Raw genomic sequence first — 14,859 nt, 5'->3', positions numbered from 1 at the left:
ACTGCTTATGGCACGGGGCGGGGCTGCGCAGAGTGCGCTGTTGACGGCACTCCGCTGCTTACGGCGTGGGCGGGGCTGCGTGAAGTGCGCTGCTGACGGCACACCGCTTACAGATGGCGTGTAGGGCTGCACAGAGTACGCTGCTTACGGCAGTCCGCTGCTTGCGGCGTGGGACGGGGCTGCGCAGAGCGCGCGCGTGGTTTGCCGCAGGGGGCGGGATTGCGCAGCGTGCGCTGCTTACAGTATAAGGCGGCGCGGCAGAAGCGTGCGGGGGCCGCAGCGCGTTCTCTCTCTTTCCTCCCCGGTCTTCTGTCCAGCCACGCAGGGTTTCACAGCCCGTAAAGGCCCCCGTTGAGGCGCCGCCGCCTCCCTTCCCCCTCCCTTTCAACAGCACGGCCCCGCCCCTGCCCTGGCCCGCGGAGGAGGTGGCAGAGAGGCCGGGGCGTGGCCCGGGCTGTGGGCGTGGCCAGGGCTAGAGGGGGCATGGCTTAACAGGACCTGTGGGCACGGTCAGAGACAGAGGGGGCGTGGCCAGAGGCAGAGCCAGGGGCGCGGCCAGAGGCAGAGCCAGGGGCGCGGCCAGGACAGAGGATGTGTTGGCCGGGGCAAAGGGGGCGCTGCCAGAGGCAGGGGGCGTGACCAGGGCATGACTGTGGGCGTGGCTAGAGGCCGAGAAGAGGGCGTGACCAGAGACGGAGAGGGAGTGGCCATGAGAGGCCACTCATATAAGGTGGCCATATAAGGGGGCGCGGCCAAGGCGGGGGGGCGGCCATGGGAGACGCGCAGTCCCGGCAGCATTGTGGGCGTGGCCAGTGGGAGAGGGGGCACGGTCAGAGTGGGCAGAGACAGAGGGGGCGTGACCAGGTCTGAAAAGAGGGGCGGGCAGGGCAGAGTGGGCGTGGTCGATGCAGAGCTATGAGCGTGGCTAGACCAGGGACTATGAGCGTGGCCATCGGCAGAGGGGCGTGGCCAATGCGACGGGGGCGTGTCCTCCTCGGCCCCCGCGCGGCAGGGGGCGCTGTCCGGCCCCGCCCGGCGGTTTCCGGGGCGGCGGCGGCGCGCGCGGGACGCGGAGGGAGCGGCGGCCGCCGGGATCTGCTGTCCTGAAGCCCACAGCACGCTCTGCTGCTCCCCCGGTGTGTGGAGGTCGAGCGTGTTCCGTTCTTACCGCGGGGTGGGAGGTGTAAGGGACGCCGGGCCGGGTGTGGGTGTCCAGGAGGCGCTTGTTGTGCTGCCGTTGCCTGACGACGAGCCCGGGAAGGAGGGAGGGAAGGAGGGTGGCTGGTGCTGAGCAAAATATGCTGTCACGCTTGGAGGAATCGCTGGGCTCTGCTGGCTCCGGAGATGTCCCCAGGTTAAATGTGGTTTTGGATCAAAGTACGTCTTCTGGAAAAGTAAATCAGCTTTTACGGGGAGGAAAGGAACGCGTCCCGCCTGCTGGGGGGTTGTGTCCAGGGTTGGGTGCCGTCAGGTCGTGTCGTTCCACTCAGTTTGTTAATCGTGGGCGTCTAGACCCTGGAATTTGATGTGCTTTTTCAGATAAGAACTTTCAAGAAATGGAGGTGGAAAGGGCGGGAATCATGCAATCGTAGAATTGGTAAGGTTGGAAAAGACCTCCAAAATGATCAGGTCCAACCCTCAGCCCAGCGGCACCGTGCCTACTAAACCATGTTCTGAAGTGCCATATCTACACGCTTTTTGGACATCTCCAGGGATGGTCACTCCACCATTTCCCTGGGCAGCCTGTTCCAGTGCCTCACCCCTCTTTCAGTAGAGAAACTCCCTACTATCCAGTCTAAACCTTCCCTGATGTGAATTCATCCTATTTCTCTCCTCCTCTCACCTGTCACTTGGTAGAGACCAGCACCCACCTTGCCACGACCTCATTTCAGGCAGTTGTAGCGAGTGATAAGGTCTCCTTCCAACCTCCTCTTCTCCGGGCTAAACAATCCCAGTTCCCCCAGCCACTCCTCCCAAGACTTCTTCTCCAGACCCTAAGGAAGTATGTCTGTGACAGCAAGAGCTTGTTCTAAATGCCCCTCACAGGAGTAGAGAATCCAGTCCTGACTGTTCCCAGAGCTTAGGAAGTTGAAGGGAAGCTCTGGGAAAATATTTCCTAATGGCACAATTAAGTGTCCATATGATCTGTAAGTACCATCTCTAAACGTGGCATATAGTTGTTTTTTTAAAGCAAGTTCCTCCCCTCCTGCCCTTGCTGCAGTTTTATATGTATGGGAATTGCTGTTTTTCCAGTTTTCCTGATGTCATTTTGGTATTGCAGCATAGAACAGATGAAATTTGTCTACTTATACATGCTGGTTTAAAATGTTGTGCCCTGTTTTCTTGAGCAAACAGGGAAAGCATGAAAAGGAACGCAGTAAACATTGCTTTACATGATAAAGTAGATACATAAGATGCAGATATATTGCATATGGTACTATACATATGCAAATAGATGTTTTGATCTTGAATAGACAAGCCTTATTAACGCTGTTTGGGCATAGATTTAATGAAAGTATGATGCTGAAACTTGACTTATTTTTTTGAATACTTATATGCTTTCTATTGCCTGGTGTAATTGTTTAAGTTGAAATTTACCTGGCTTGGCTCTCAGAGTTCCTTTTGTGAAAACTTCCAGTTTAAAAGAAAAAAAAGGTTATGAAAAACTAAATACTTCAAAAGTAAAAAATATATGAAATATATTTTCTTCTGGGATGCTTTCAGACAGCAGTTGAGTGTATAGCTGCAGTATGTTAAATGTAATTTCACTTTGATTAATGCAGTGCCTTGAGAATGCAAATATAGCCAAGGTTTAAAGATGAAAGAGCTGATAGGCCTATGGCATCAAATGCATTTTTAGAAATAGTGCTTACAAACTGTCGTGTTTTCAAAAAAACATGAAAAATATGTTGTTTGCCCCTTGTAATTTTGGGGGCATATGGTTTATATTTGTGTTTTCAAATGTCCACAGCACGTTCTGACTTTCCGTTTTGTTCCATGCACTTGTCCATGGTCTCCAACCTTAGCTTTAAGTCTTCTACTTTTGCTAGTAATAATTGCAAGGTAGTGGTTTGCTCCAGGCTTGGTGCTGTTACCTCTGAGTTCACTGTGCAACTGAGGACTGCGGTAGCACTCTTTTTGGATAGAAATGTGTTGCCTCCTTTTTTTTTTAAAAAAAAATTGTGATTAGGCATAATCTCTTGACTTCAAACAGTAGCTGATAGAATTGATTAATATTCAGTAAGGTATTTGCTTTCATACTGATATATTTCCTGAACTTAGTGGTGGGTGTTGAAATTGTCAGTCTCGGCGTACGTAAGAATTTTTGATTGCCTTTTTTCTTTATCTTTCATTCTCTTTCAGTATAATATACATTTTTCATTTAAAGTTTACACTCATATGTTTTAAGAAGAGCAACTCAAGTAGAAGGATGTAAGACATTAAATGTCTAGCTATTTTCTTAGAGGCCTAGGGCCACTTTTCCTGGCTATTTAGCTGTATTAAGGTTTTGCTGAATCAACAGGGCTGTATCGTTAGTCTTTGTGTTCTTTGAGGTCTGGGGTTGTGAGCTTTCTTCACATCAATTGAATTGCCTGTGTAGTTCACCTGTAACTGTTTTGTCTTTGTTTTTTAGTTTATTATATTGTTTTTTTGGGCAGTATGATAGGACTGCAGAATGCTAGGATATTTATTGTATTCCTCATACTAGATAGAAAAAATATACTGTAAATATTCTTTCCCTTATACCATCTCTCATAATAGGTTTGGTACAATTCCAATGCAGTGATTTGGAAACAGTTCTAGAGTTTATAAATGTTATTGTAAATAGAGGTAAGAAATGCAGATCATATAGTCAATGAGCTTTTGGAAAGGCTTTTCACTGTGCCTCCTTCTACCTGCAGTAATTTTGCCCTTGGTGTATACACAACACTGGATAGGTGATGAGACCAGTTTTTAAATTCTTGAGGGTGACAAGTTGTTCCACCTGTTCAGGACAGTTTTTTTTTCAGTGTTATTCTTATGTAACGTAATAGGCTAAATAAAATTTATCAATGCCTGGAATCTTACTCTCTTTTAGGTTTGTTTTATCCTGTATCAGTGTGCAAAACTAATGAGATTAAAGATTTAGGACAAATCAGATGAGGGAATTTATTTTTGGAATTGATAGTCCTGTATTACCACTAGGGTTGTAAATAGGTTGTCCTACTTCTGATTCTTTTGTGACAATATTATGATTTTATATTATGAATCAAAAAATAGCATTAAGAGAAAAAGATTGAAAGGAATACACTTTAAGGAATACATCAAGCAGTTGTATTCATTAATTTAAGTTAGCATGCAATTTTTTGCATCAGCAAATCTGATGGAATTTTGACATTGTTTTCCTCTTCCGCTGTAAGCATTTATGTCAATCTCTCTGGACACATTTTGTGTTAACCTACGTAGTGTTTATTTTGCTGGTCTTTGCAATGTCTTTCCTAATATACTTGTATCATTGACATATTATTTACTTCATACAGTCTGTAAGCCTCAAAGATGCTGAATTAGCCTCAAGAAAACTGCTGGACAGTCTGCGTTTGGATACTAGGTGTGAGGGCATTTCTCAGAACCTGCATAAGCAATCCTGTTGCTTCAGTTGTGTGGGTAGTGTTGCACAGATTTGAGAGTCATGATTTTCTTCTAAATTTCATGCTTCCTTTAAGCGTGGAATATAATGTATGTATTTTTTATCTTTAGGCTTGATTTTGCAGAACAGCTCTTCCAGTGGAGTTGGTAAAGATGCAGTGCAGATGAAGATGAGTAGGCTTGTGTTCAGTCATTCTTTTTGATTTTGTCTTTTTTCTTTCCATGGTTACTCAGTATGCAGCATAGCAGTATTTTTAGTTCTGATAATGCTATCCTAACAAAGAATAGTCAAAGTCTGGGTGTGTGCTTTAGCTTCTGTGCAGTTCCATTGCCATGAATTTGATTCACCTTCACAATTTTCATTATGAGGCTATCTAGGGGCAGCAATATACAATAAATTGCACAAATAAGCTACTAAAATTTCTGCTCTGTATGGCTTTCATTTAAATAGGTAAGATGCACAACTAATGGAAGAGAGGTAATCAGCTCTTCCTCGATACATGTTTTCTTGCATATGAGTGACTTACCTCATCATGAGTCAGCGCTGCCTCGTATCTACGTCTTACAATTAGCGCAGAACTGTAGCTGTTCTTATTGCCTCTGTTAGTTTATTGTTACAAGAGGTAATGATACACTGTTGACTCCAACTCTGGAAGCACTGTACATGGATTCTGTGTTTTGTGGGGTTGTTTTTGTTGATTATTTTGGTGACATTTTTTTGGTTTTGAATAAGCTTGAGGATTTTTAAGACTTCTTGCAATAGTAAGTTAAGTACAGCATTGACTGCATGATTTGGTACTTATTTTGGAGTGTATGTTTATTTTTCAGTTTTTTTAACATTTTTGTCTAATGATTCCTTTATCCTATTATTTTTTTTGTGTTGTCTGATTTTGATTTTGTAATTCACTAGCAATCAGCTTGTGTTAGTATGTAAGTGAAGGCCTGTTGGTAGACTTGAAGTTAAAAAAAGGGCTCTGAAACACTTTAACCCAGTTAGGAAAAAAAAATTAGAGAAATATTTTGAGGCTTATAATCTGAAGTCTTTGAGTTTTCTCTGTGGTAAAACATCAGTTAATGTTCTCCATTAGGAAGGACCCTCAGGTTGGGTTTTCTGAGCCACGTTTCTCTTTGCCCAGCAAACATTTTAAGGTTTGCAGTTCTGTGGGAGAAACTTGAATATTACTTAACTACTGTCTTAAGTAACTATTGTTAAGCTTTAAATTTTTGCGGTTCTGATGTAAAGGCAATGTTCTATGTCTTTTCTGTAACCTTAGAAATGATGGCAGATGATTTAGACAAGTTTATTGAAGATCAGAAGGCCAAGTTGGCACAAGATAAGGCAGAACTTCAAAATGATCCACCTTACATGGAAATGAGGGTAAGACTATTCAATAGTTTTCCTGAATTTGAACACTTCTACTGCTTTTACTGTGCTCATAAAACTGTATTTGTCATTAAAGTATAAATAAATGATCCATATATTGGAAGTAATTTGTAACTTAAATACTTTGTTTATCTGTATCGGTGTTTATTTAGGTTTTTAAAAGCCTGTTTGCCACCAAGCATACACAGTAGCGTTTGTGTTTTACAGGTGGGAAACTCTAGAACATGATTATTCCTTCCTCCCTCCCTAGGGAAGCTGACTAGCAGGGATCTGCTCTCTGCCCACTCCAGAGCAGGTGTTGTGATAGGGATGGAAGGTGTAAATATCCTCACAAATTCTGTTACAGAAATTAGGAAATATAAAAGGCAAATTACTTAATCCAGTCGATTAAACAAACTCTGTTCTTATCACAATTTTCCTATTAGAAATTTTAGTACCTAATAATAAAGCTATAAAGATTTTAGAATTTGCAGATCACTAAGTTGTTTAATAGGGTCAGTACCTTGCAAAAAGCTATATCTAAATAATGAGAGCTCGCTAAGTATTATGGTAACCTAAATAAAATCCTCAATTAGAAAAGAGGTTTTGATTTTCCTGTTGTTTGATTTACAAAGCTCCAAGCAACTTGAGCTTTTAACAGCAATTACAATGCTGCATTTTCGCTACTTTTTTTGTTTCATCAGAAGGTTATGAGAATTAATCTTTTCCCTTCTGTGGGTGATATAAGTATTTTGCATAGTTATAATAATTCTGTCCAGAAAGTTTTTTGTTAATTTAGTCCAGAATATTAATTCTTAGGGAGCTGTGTGGAGTTTGACTTCTTTTATTTTTGCCTTCTCTGCGCAGAGCAAGTTTACAGAGGAGGAGAATGTTTCCAGCCTGTAGTTCAATAAAGCCCTAAGCTGTATGGTGAAAGTATATTTTCAGGGAACAGGTGTGTTAAACTAGCTCTGTGTTACCTTGTAATTCTTTAATATTTTCTAGCAAGGTGCTGTACATCAAACCAGCCCCCATAAAAAAGCAGAGACGATATGCATATACTATGAAGCAGTTGTAGATTATGACACAAAATATGTTGACTATATATATTATTTATGGAATGGAATGTATTGAACTAATAATTACCATGTTGTAGAGGTGAACTGTTTTTTTTTGGTAATATTAGTGAAATGTATAACCTGCTTAGTGTGTTAATCCAGCTTTCAGTCTCTCTATCCTCCAGTGCTAATAATTATGTTAATAGCATTTTTCTTATATGGGATATTTCTTTTACCTTTTCATGCAGCAAAGCATTTTGGTTTTTTTCAGATTAAGGAACCAGAGAAGCTTTCTGACAGTAGCAAAATGTTAATCTCCATGGCTAAAGAAAATATACCTCCAAATAGTCAACAGAACTATCCTTTAGGTACAGTGGGTTTTTTTATCTTTGTATTCTGGATTTAAGTAGCATTTAATTACCTTTGATAATTTTTGGGAGGGAATTACTGCTCTGAATTTTTAATTCTAAGAGCATAGTTATAATTGAAGTTCATAGCAATTCTGCTGTCTTCCAAATTACTTGGGATTGTGTGGAATTTTTGGTTTTTGTAGTTATGCTTTTTTTGTTAATAAAAAAAAGCACTTTCTTCTTCCTTCTTGTAAGGGTATCTCTATTTAAAGAAAAACCAACCACAACAATAAGGCAAATGAATAAACTCCAAATCAAAAAGCTGCTTGCCAATTCTTCATAGATGATCTGTCCTTTTCTATTATATTTGGGTTGAGCGAAATGTGACATGCTAGCTTTTCCTTACTTGTCCTGCCATCTCCTTTTGTAGGCACTACTGTTTTTCCTTACTTAAACCTGTGTAGCTTAGTTTTGTCTTGACAGCTTTAGAGCTTTTCTATGTCTTCTTGTTGGTAAGTAAATCTTTTCATGTGTAGACACTCTGGGTTTGTACCTCATTAATTTTCATACTGTGCTCACTGTAATTCTGAAGCTTCCAGTGGGAGTAGAAGCTGTCTTTTTATTTTACGAGGACTTCTTTTCATTTTAAGATGTGTCAATGGATATTTGATGTTTTTTACATAATACTAATGTAATCTAGCTTTTAAATAAGTACTCCCGCTGTGCTTAGTGATATGTTCCATCTATAATTTTAATAGAATTTGTCAGCAGAAAAGTGCATGTCTTAAATTAAAAAGGAACACCAGCTTGTGAATCTGGGGCCCTGAATTTTATAAGGATGTTATATATGTAGAACTTCCAGCCATCAGCAAGGCAAGCTCCTCTAAAAGCTTTACAGCAAAACTTCGCTAAAAAATTATCTGGAATGATAATTGAATATGCCACGCTGCCAGAAGTAAAAATGGATAAACTTAGCTAGAGGACAGCACTTGAATAAGTATTTACCTCACATTTTTGACAGTTCTATTATGATCAGCAGGTTAGTCCTAGTGTTGATAATTCTTTGCTTAACTATGGAAACGTACAATACAGAATGTAGAACACAGTAGGTACAATCTCAGTGGCTCTGACAGACCACCACATAAAATTTAAGCTATTTTAATATTCAAATAATTCTGTCTCTTGTTGGAGAGCTATAATAGCACGTCATGTTGTGTTTATTATTATAGGGTTGATTTAACTGTTGACACCTAAATATAGTAACACTCATAATGAAGTATTGCAGATGAGGGGCATTTGAGTGTTCTTAAAGAGCAACAAATGGGTATTGCTATGTCATGGTTTAGCCCCAGATGACAATTGAGCATCACGAAGCTGCTTGCTCATTCCTCTCCAGCGGGATGAGGGGAGAAAATTGTAAGTGTAAAAGTGAGAAAACTTGTGTGTTGAGATAAAAAGACTTTGTGAATTACATAAATATTACTACTTAATAATAAATAAATAGTTTTATTCTAACAAAGAAAGAGAAGGACGAGTGTTGCAAAAGAAAACAGTTGCTTGCCACCAAGCCAGTCCCTGAGCAATGGCCGTCCCCCAGACTCACTCCTAGTTCTGTAGTTGAACATGACATCATGTGCTGTGGGATATCCCTTCGATAATTTGGGGTCAGCTGTCCCAGCTGAGTTGTCTGCAAACTTCTTGTGCACCTGCAGCCTACTCACTGGTGGGGTGGGTGGTGTGAGAAGCAGAAAAGGCCTTAATCCTGTGTATGCACTGCTCAGCAAGAACAAAAACATTGAATCGTAGAATGGTTTGGATTGTAAGCAACCGTGAAGGTCATCCTGTCCAACCTGCTCCATTGAACAGGGACATCTTCAAATAGATCAGGTTGCTCAGAGCCCCATCCAACTTGAACATTCAACTCTAGTTGAATGTTTCCAGGGATGGGAAACCTCCTGTGTTATCTCTGTTTCTAGCACAAATCTAAAACATAGCCGCATATTGGCTACTATGGAGAAAACTCTATCCCAGCCAAACTCAGCACATTATATAAACTGTAATTTGGGGGCTGAATGCATTTAGCTATTACCATATGGCTGTTGATGTTACTGGCTGATTCTGCTTTAGAACAATGTAATTCTTTTGGATTACAGTTGACAGGGACTTGTTCCTTGGTAACTTCTAAGTATGTTTTAGAGTTCTGGCAGTAGTGTTGATAATCAGGCTGAATGAAGTTACAGTTATTTCTTAACATACTAAACACATGCAAACTTCTATGTAAAAATGCATTTAAAATCTTAACTTTTTTTCTAGAAAAAAAGGTTGTCAATGTGGTTGTGTGTGGTTAGCATTGTGAAATGGACATAAATATAGCAAATACAGAATGAACAGAAGCAGGAATCTAATGAAAAAGAAAGTATATCTCATATTCCAGCGGAAGAATTCAGCTAAATTGTGCACAAAATTAGGATGAATGAATGTTAACTGGAGTATTTTTGCTCTTTTCTGCTAGGCTCTTCTAAAGTAAGTTTTTTGAAGTAGGTAGTTTTCAAACATCTTCTAAGTCACAACCCATAACTGTCTCGTTGCTTTTCTGGTGGCCAAAAAAGGTCTTCTGTAATAAAATTAACTTCAAACCTGAATATTTTACATACTTGAATCAAAGCACTTAATTCTCGCTATTTTTTTTTTTCTGTACTGAATTTTAACTGGCTTCTGTGAGTGAATCTTCATGCCGACATGTTAGTTGCTTTTGATTTTTTTACTGGTTTCCTGTAGCTAATCCGATAATAAAAGCTGTTTCAAAATAGCATATGACATATTTGATGAGGACTAGGTCACTGGGTTCTGCAGAACAGCAGTCTGGCTCCTGTTTTGGATTATGAGGATACATTCTGACTTAGCTGAAATTACCTCAAATCAAGCTAGCTAAGTGTATTTTTTACTAAGTATTTTTTAACCTTCTATCTGTTTTGGAAGTGAAGTGATTGCCAAGTTAGCAGTTTTCAATGTTTATATGATGTCATTTTTACTGTACAGACACCGATTAATGCTCTAAATACTTACAAATACTGGAGTCAAATTACCATGCAATAACTGGGACTCATGTAAGGGTACATCTTGAAAATCCCCCTCTTTCCTCTTATTCCTTGCTACTCATTTTACATAGACCATAAGATGTAGAAATGCTTTCAGACGAACAATAAGAAATAAAAAAACTGAAATAGTTGCAGTCTTTGTCGCTGATTGTGTGCTTTTGTGGAATTCAGTATAGTTCTCTGTGGGAAGTAGTGAAAAAAGTGTTTGCAGAGGTGGGCTTCTGGGACAGAGGATATTTCTTACGTATTTTGGGAACAACAAACAACTTGCACAGCATTATATTTTAATAGTGCAGCTGTTATGAGACATGACAGTAAACCTGAAAAAGTACTAAATCTGTGTTTTGAGTCTACTGCAGTTAAAAACACTGAGGCGGAAAGTAAAATTGATAATTATTATCATACGGTCAGGTTCCTTCTAGTTAGTTGTGTGGAAGCTGACATATTTTTCACGTGCTTCGTGCTAGTCGCAGAGCATGTTTTCTGTTTTGTGATAAACAAAGCTTAAATCTCCTGTCAGAGGAGATTTCCTTTGAAACAGACAGTAATAAAGGAAATAATATAGAATAACCTATATATTGTAAGTATTTGCCTACTTATCCTAATAAATTTAGTTGATGTTGCATTTTTTTTCTAGCGGAGAGAAGAAGCACGAGGGCTGGAGGAAAACTAACATCCGAAAAACAGTCCATTTTTCTAGAATGCTTTCCACCCAACTGCTCACACAGAGTATTTCAGCTGTTTTGTAATTACTGGTTGCATAGTTATTTTTTTTATTGCTGATGTCTAATAAAAATCCAGATGTAGCTTTTCCAGGGTATGCTTTGTATTGATACAAAACAGTAGGATAATATTTAATTGTATTAAACTTTCAGGTGACTATGGCTTAAGTTTACCTCTTGGAGAAGAATATGAACGCAAAAAACATAAACTCAAAGAGGAACTTCGACAAGATTATAGGCGCTATCTTTCTCAGGTAAAGCTTCTTGTTTGATTGCCTGAGTTTAGTGAGTCTTTTAAAATGACTCATTTTATTTGAATGAAAATTAATAAAATGATTGGAAAATCTTTATAAGGAGGCATTCATTATGAATGATGTCTGATTTTGAAGACATTCAAAGTGGTAATTTAAAAATGTCACAACTAGGAAGGCGTATATATTTCATACTTCTACAGATTTCACTGCCATGAGACTACGTATCAGTACATTTTATTCTGTACACTTCTATTTATTTGTCTCTAATTCTTTCTTAGTTTCTTCCTAAGAATTTAAAATATTGTCATTTACTTCCTTAAGTACTTATATATTCTGTGGTCTGTAATTCAGGTAAGATTATTCCTATAATTAGTGTGACTTCATTTAACAGCTTCTTTTCAATTTTAGAAATAAAACCCCTTTGTTCTGCTTGGCATGATTTATTAAATGTGGCAATAGATTTAAAATTGAAATGGTATGTATGAAACATCACAGTCTTGGGAATATTCTGTATCCCTTCTAAGTCAAACAAAAAAAATCAGTAACCACGTAGTTTCTGTTGTCTGAAAGTGCTGGTTATTGGTGTCTTTAATTCTTGAAATGAAAGAAAGGATTGGCTTTGAGAAGTCTATTTTGTTAAGTCAGATATTTTTGTTTTAAAGACTCTTTTTGAATAGTATCTTTTCCCTGGCTTTTAGGGTATTTCACAGGCAAAAAGAAAGGTAGGGTGCCTGCAATATCATTTTTTTTTCCTTCGAATTAGTTGCTTTTGCTTTGAATGAAAGCTTTGTGCTCTTTGAATTTAAAAAAATCATTACTTTTTTTGTGCTTTATATGTTTTTGCATGCAGCAGTCATCAGTTGTGATTAGCATTGTTTGCTTTGTGCAGAATGATTACTTATGTTCTGTTAGTAAGATTTCAAAGTAAGATCACGTGTTGATTTCTTTTTTCCTTTGCAGTTGCTATTGTTGCTGTCTAATGCTGACTCTACAAAGGGTTTTCTTTTAGTAGACATTTGCTTCAAGGCTTACCAGTTACATAAGTGTTATGAGTTGTTTTTTTTTTTTTGATGCACATACTTTATAAAGCTGGAATAAACCAGTAAACTCTGAAACATTATAACACGTAGTCAGAACTTTTTTCTTCCCTATCACTGTGAAATCTCATCAGTGCTGCTTAGGAAAGCAGTAGAGCCAGATGTTAAGCACCTAGTGGCCAGAATGCAAGAAAGCAAGTATTTTGAGGAAAAATAATACTGGGGGTGCATCTTTGCAAGCGCTACTGTCAGGTACATATACTTTTCAGGTTTAATACTTTCCATCCAGTTGTTCAAATTAAGCAACTTCAAAAAGGACTGGGAGGTAACGTGGTAGAAAAACAGTATTCTGGTTTTTTGTGAGGCTTTGAATAACATGCATATGATGCAAATTAACTATCTTAACATGCACTAGAACTCCTGAATAACAATAGCAACAGCAGAATCAGATGGCTGCTTAACCTCTAAAAAAAAGATGCTTATATAATTGTTGCTTCTTGTTTAATCTTGAACTTCAGATTATTTTCAAAGTTAGAGTATTGTGTTAAAACTTAGTATTTCATCATTCTCAGCAAAGTACTCAAGTAATAGAATTTTTATAATGATTTCTAGTGTTTTACCCTCAATCGAACTTCAGTTCAACAAAGTTAGGTTTACAGGGTTTATTTCTTAATGTGATACTTGCTAGTTATAAAAAGCTTGTAAGGCTTGAGGAATAGAAGGGATAACAATCTATTTTCCCTACATAAAGGGAGAGCAACTTTTAGCAGTTCTTATAGTGGTACTATATATATTTTTAATAAATTATTTAGTCTTGCTTATGTAGGAAATTCAATTTCCATATCGGCTTCTGATTTTTGGCCAGTAAGATCAGAGATAACCTCTATAGATGTGTGCAAAGTGTGAAAAGAATTACGTAATAACGAGGATTACAATTTACTTTTACTAGTAAAAATAGTTAAGTTCTCCATATTAATCTAGTTGTCTCAGTGCTTGAATATTAGTATGGCTATTAAATCCCTTAAATCTTTTAATGTGCAGTTGTGAGATATAATTCATAATGACGTGTTTTTGTTCTGGAACAAGTAGAGTTCTTACCTGGTGACATGCCTCTAAGCTTTTAAGCTGTGTTACAACATAGATAATGGAAGGAAACAATGCCACAGAGATACTCTATCTCGCCTATTCCCCTCATCAGCCTATGCTACGCAAATAGATAATAATTTTATTGAAGATTTATAAAACATAGTTGATTAAGAATGGCCTGGAGATGCTTTTAGTAAATAAATGATATGCATAGAAGCCACTAGACCTGCAAGTTAAGGAGCTGTTCCAGCAGTGGTATTTGATTTGAAAGGCTGATAATTTGACTTGCTGTACAGCCCATTTTCCAGGCTGTGGCCCAGGGAGCTGTATGGAGCAACAATGTAGTGTTTTCTTGTGGAAAGTTCTGTTATGAAAGCGACTGATGGTCTGTAAGGAATGACAAGATTTGATGATGGGTCATTATCCTGAAAAGTTTGGATACTGCTGTTGTAGAAAACAGTAGTGTTGAGATGCAGAGTAGTGACTCTGCCAGTGTTAGCAGGAATTTTATCTGTTAAAATAAAGAGAGAAACATTTTCTGCAGTTAGAAAAAGCAATTTTTCATCCTAGGTAAGGTAGTGTCCTGGATAATTCCTCTTACATCTATATAGATGCTTGTGCTTACGCTGCTTGCTTGCAGGAGAATTGAGTAATGGGGTTTGTTTTTTTTTGAATAAAAATATGTTTTTTTTAGACACAAAGACTAATATATATAGTCCCTGAAATAGTGCAAAAGGGAAGAAGTTACAAACTCATTCAAACTGGAGCTGGAAGCTTGATTTGATTTCACGCTTCTCTTGATTTCACTTAATTTGTGTGTTCCAAGAGCATCCTACATTTTCAAAATATGAAGGTTGTCTTCAGAGTGTTTAATTAAATTGATCATATTTATCTCAGAAAGTGTAATTCCTAGCAACCAATTAGCAAGTTAAGAGTTGGTATTTTAAAATATATTGAATTATTTTTATTTTTTTTTATGTAGAAAAATTATCTGACTACTGGTGAAGTAGATCTGTATACTCAGGGATTATCTCTTCCTATTGATGAGCGAAAGTCTGCCAAGGTAAATACCTGGAGGATAATTAACCTGAATGTTTGAACTGTTCTGGAAAAATTATTTCCACTTAAGTTTGTTTTTTTTTTTTTTTTTTTTGAAAGCCTATATGAGTTTTACAGGGGTCACATCTCCTTATACCCTGACACTGTTGGCCTTCCATTCCCAGTTCCCTTCTGTGTTTGTTTCTAAATTGATCTAGGCAGTTTAA

The 14,859-nt window shown here is 38.5% G+C and overlaps 1 protein-coding gene across 12 annotated transcripts in view; it reads left to right on the top strand.

Moving 5' to 3' along the window:
* Window positions 1-1,021: 1,021 nt before the first annotated feature.
* The window catches only part of CSPP1 (centrosome and spindle pole associated protein 1), a 62,826-nt gene continuing 48,988 nt past the window's right edge, over window positions 1,022-14,859 (top strand). For 5 of the 12 annotated variants that reach the window (XR_008448426.1, XM_054058076.1, XM_054058077.1 and 2 more), the window contains exons 1-5: window positions 5,901-6,004; window positions 7,319-7,415; window positions 11,371-11,471; window positions 12,170-12,193; window positions 14,577-14,657. Coding sequence is in view for 11 of the 12 variants with exons in the window: in XM_054058076.1 (XP_053914051.1) it covers window positions 5,903-6,004; window positions 7,319-7,415; window positions 11,371-11,471; window positions 12,170-12,193; window positions 14,577-14,657 (405 nt within the window). In the remaining variant the exon portion in view is untranslated. Of the gene's footprint in view, window positions 1,147-5,369; window positions 5,389-5,900; window positions 6,005-7,318; window positions 7,416-11,370; window positions 11,472-12,169; window positions 12,194-14,576; window positions 14,658-14,859 lie in introns of those variants that run through there. The other 7 variants (XM_054058078.1, XM_054058082.1, XM_054058074.1 and 4 more) reach the window with 5 other exon arrangements.

This window comes from Cuculus canorus, chromosome 2 (genome assembly GCF_017976375.1).
Source record: "Cuculus canorus isolate bCucCan1 chromosome 2, bCucCan1.pri, whole genome shotgun sequence".
Classification (NCBI taxonomy): Eukaryota; Metazoa; Chordata; class Aves; order Cuculiformes; family Cuculidae; genus Cuculus; species Cuculus canorus.
This window is presented reverse-complemented; position numbering and strand designations above follow the sequence as displayed.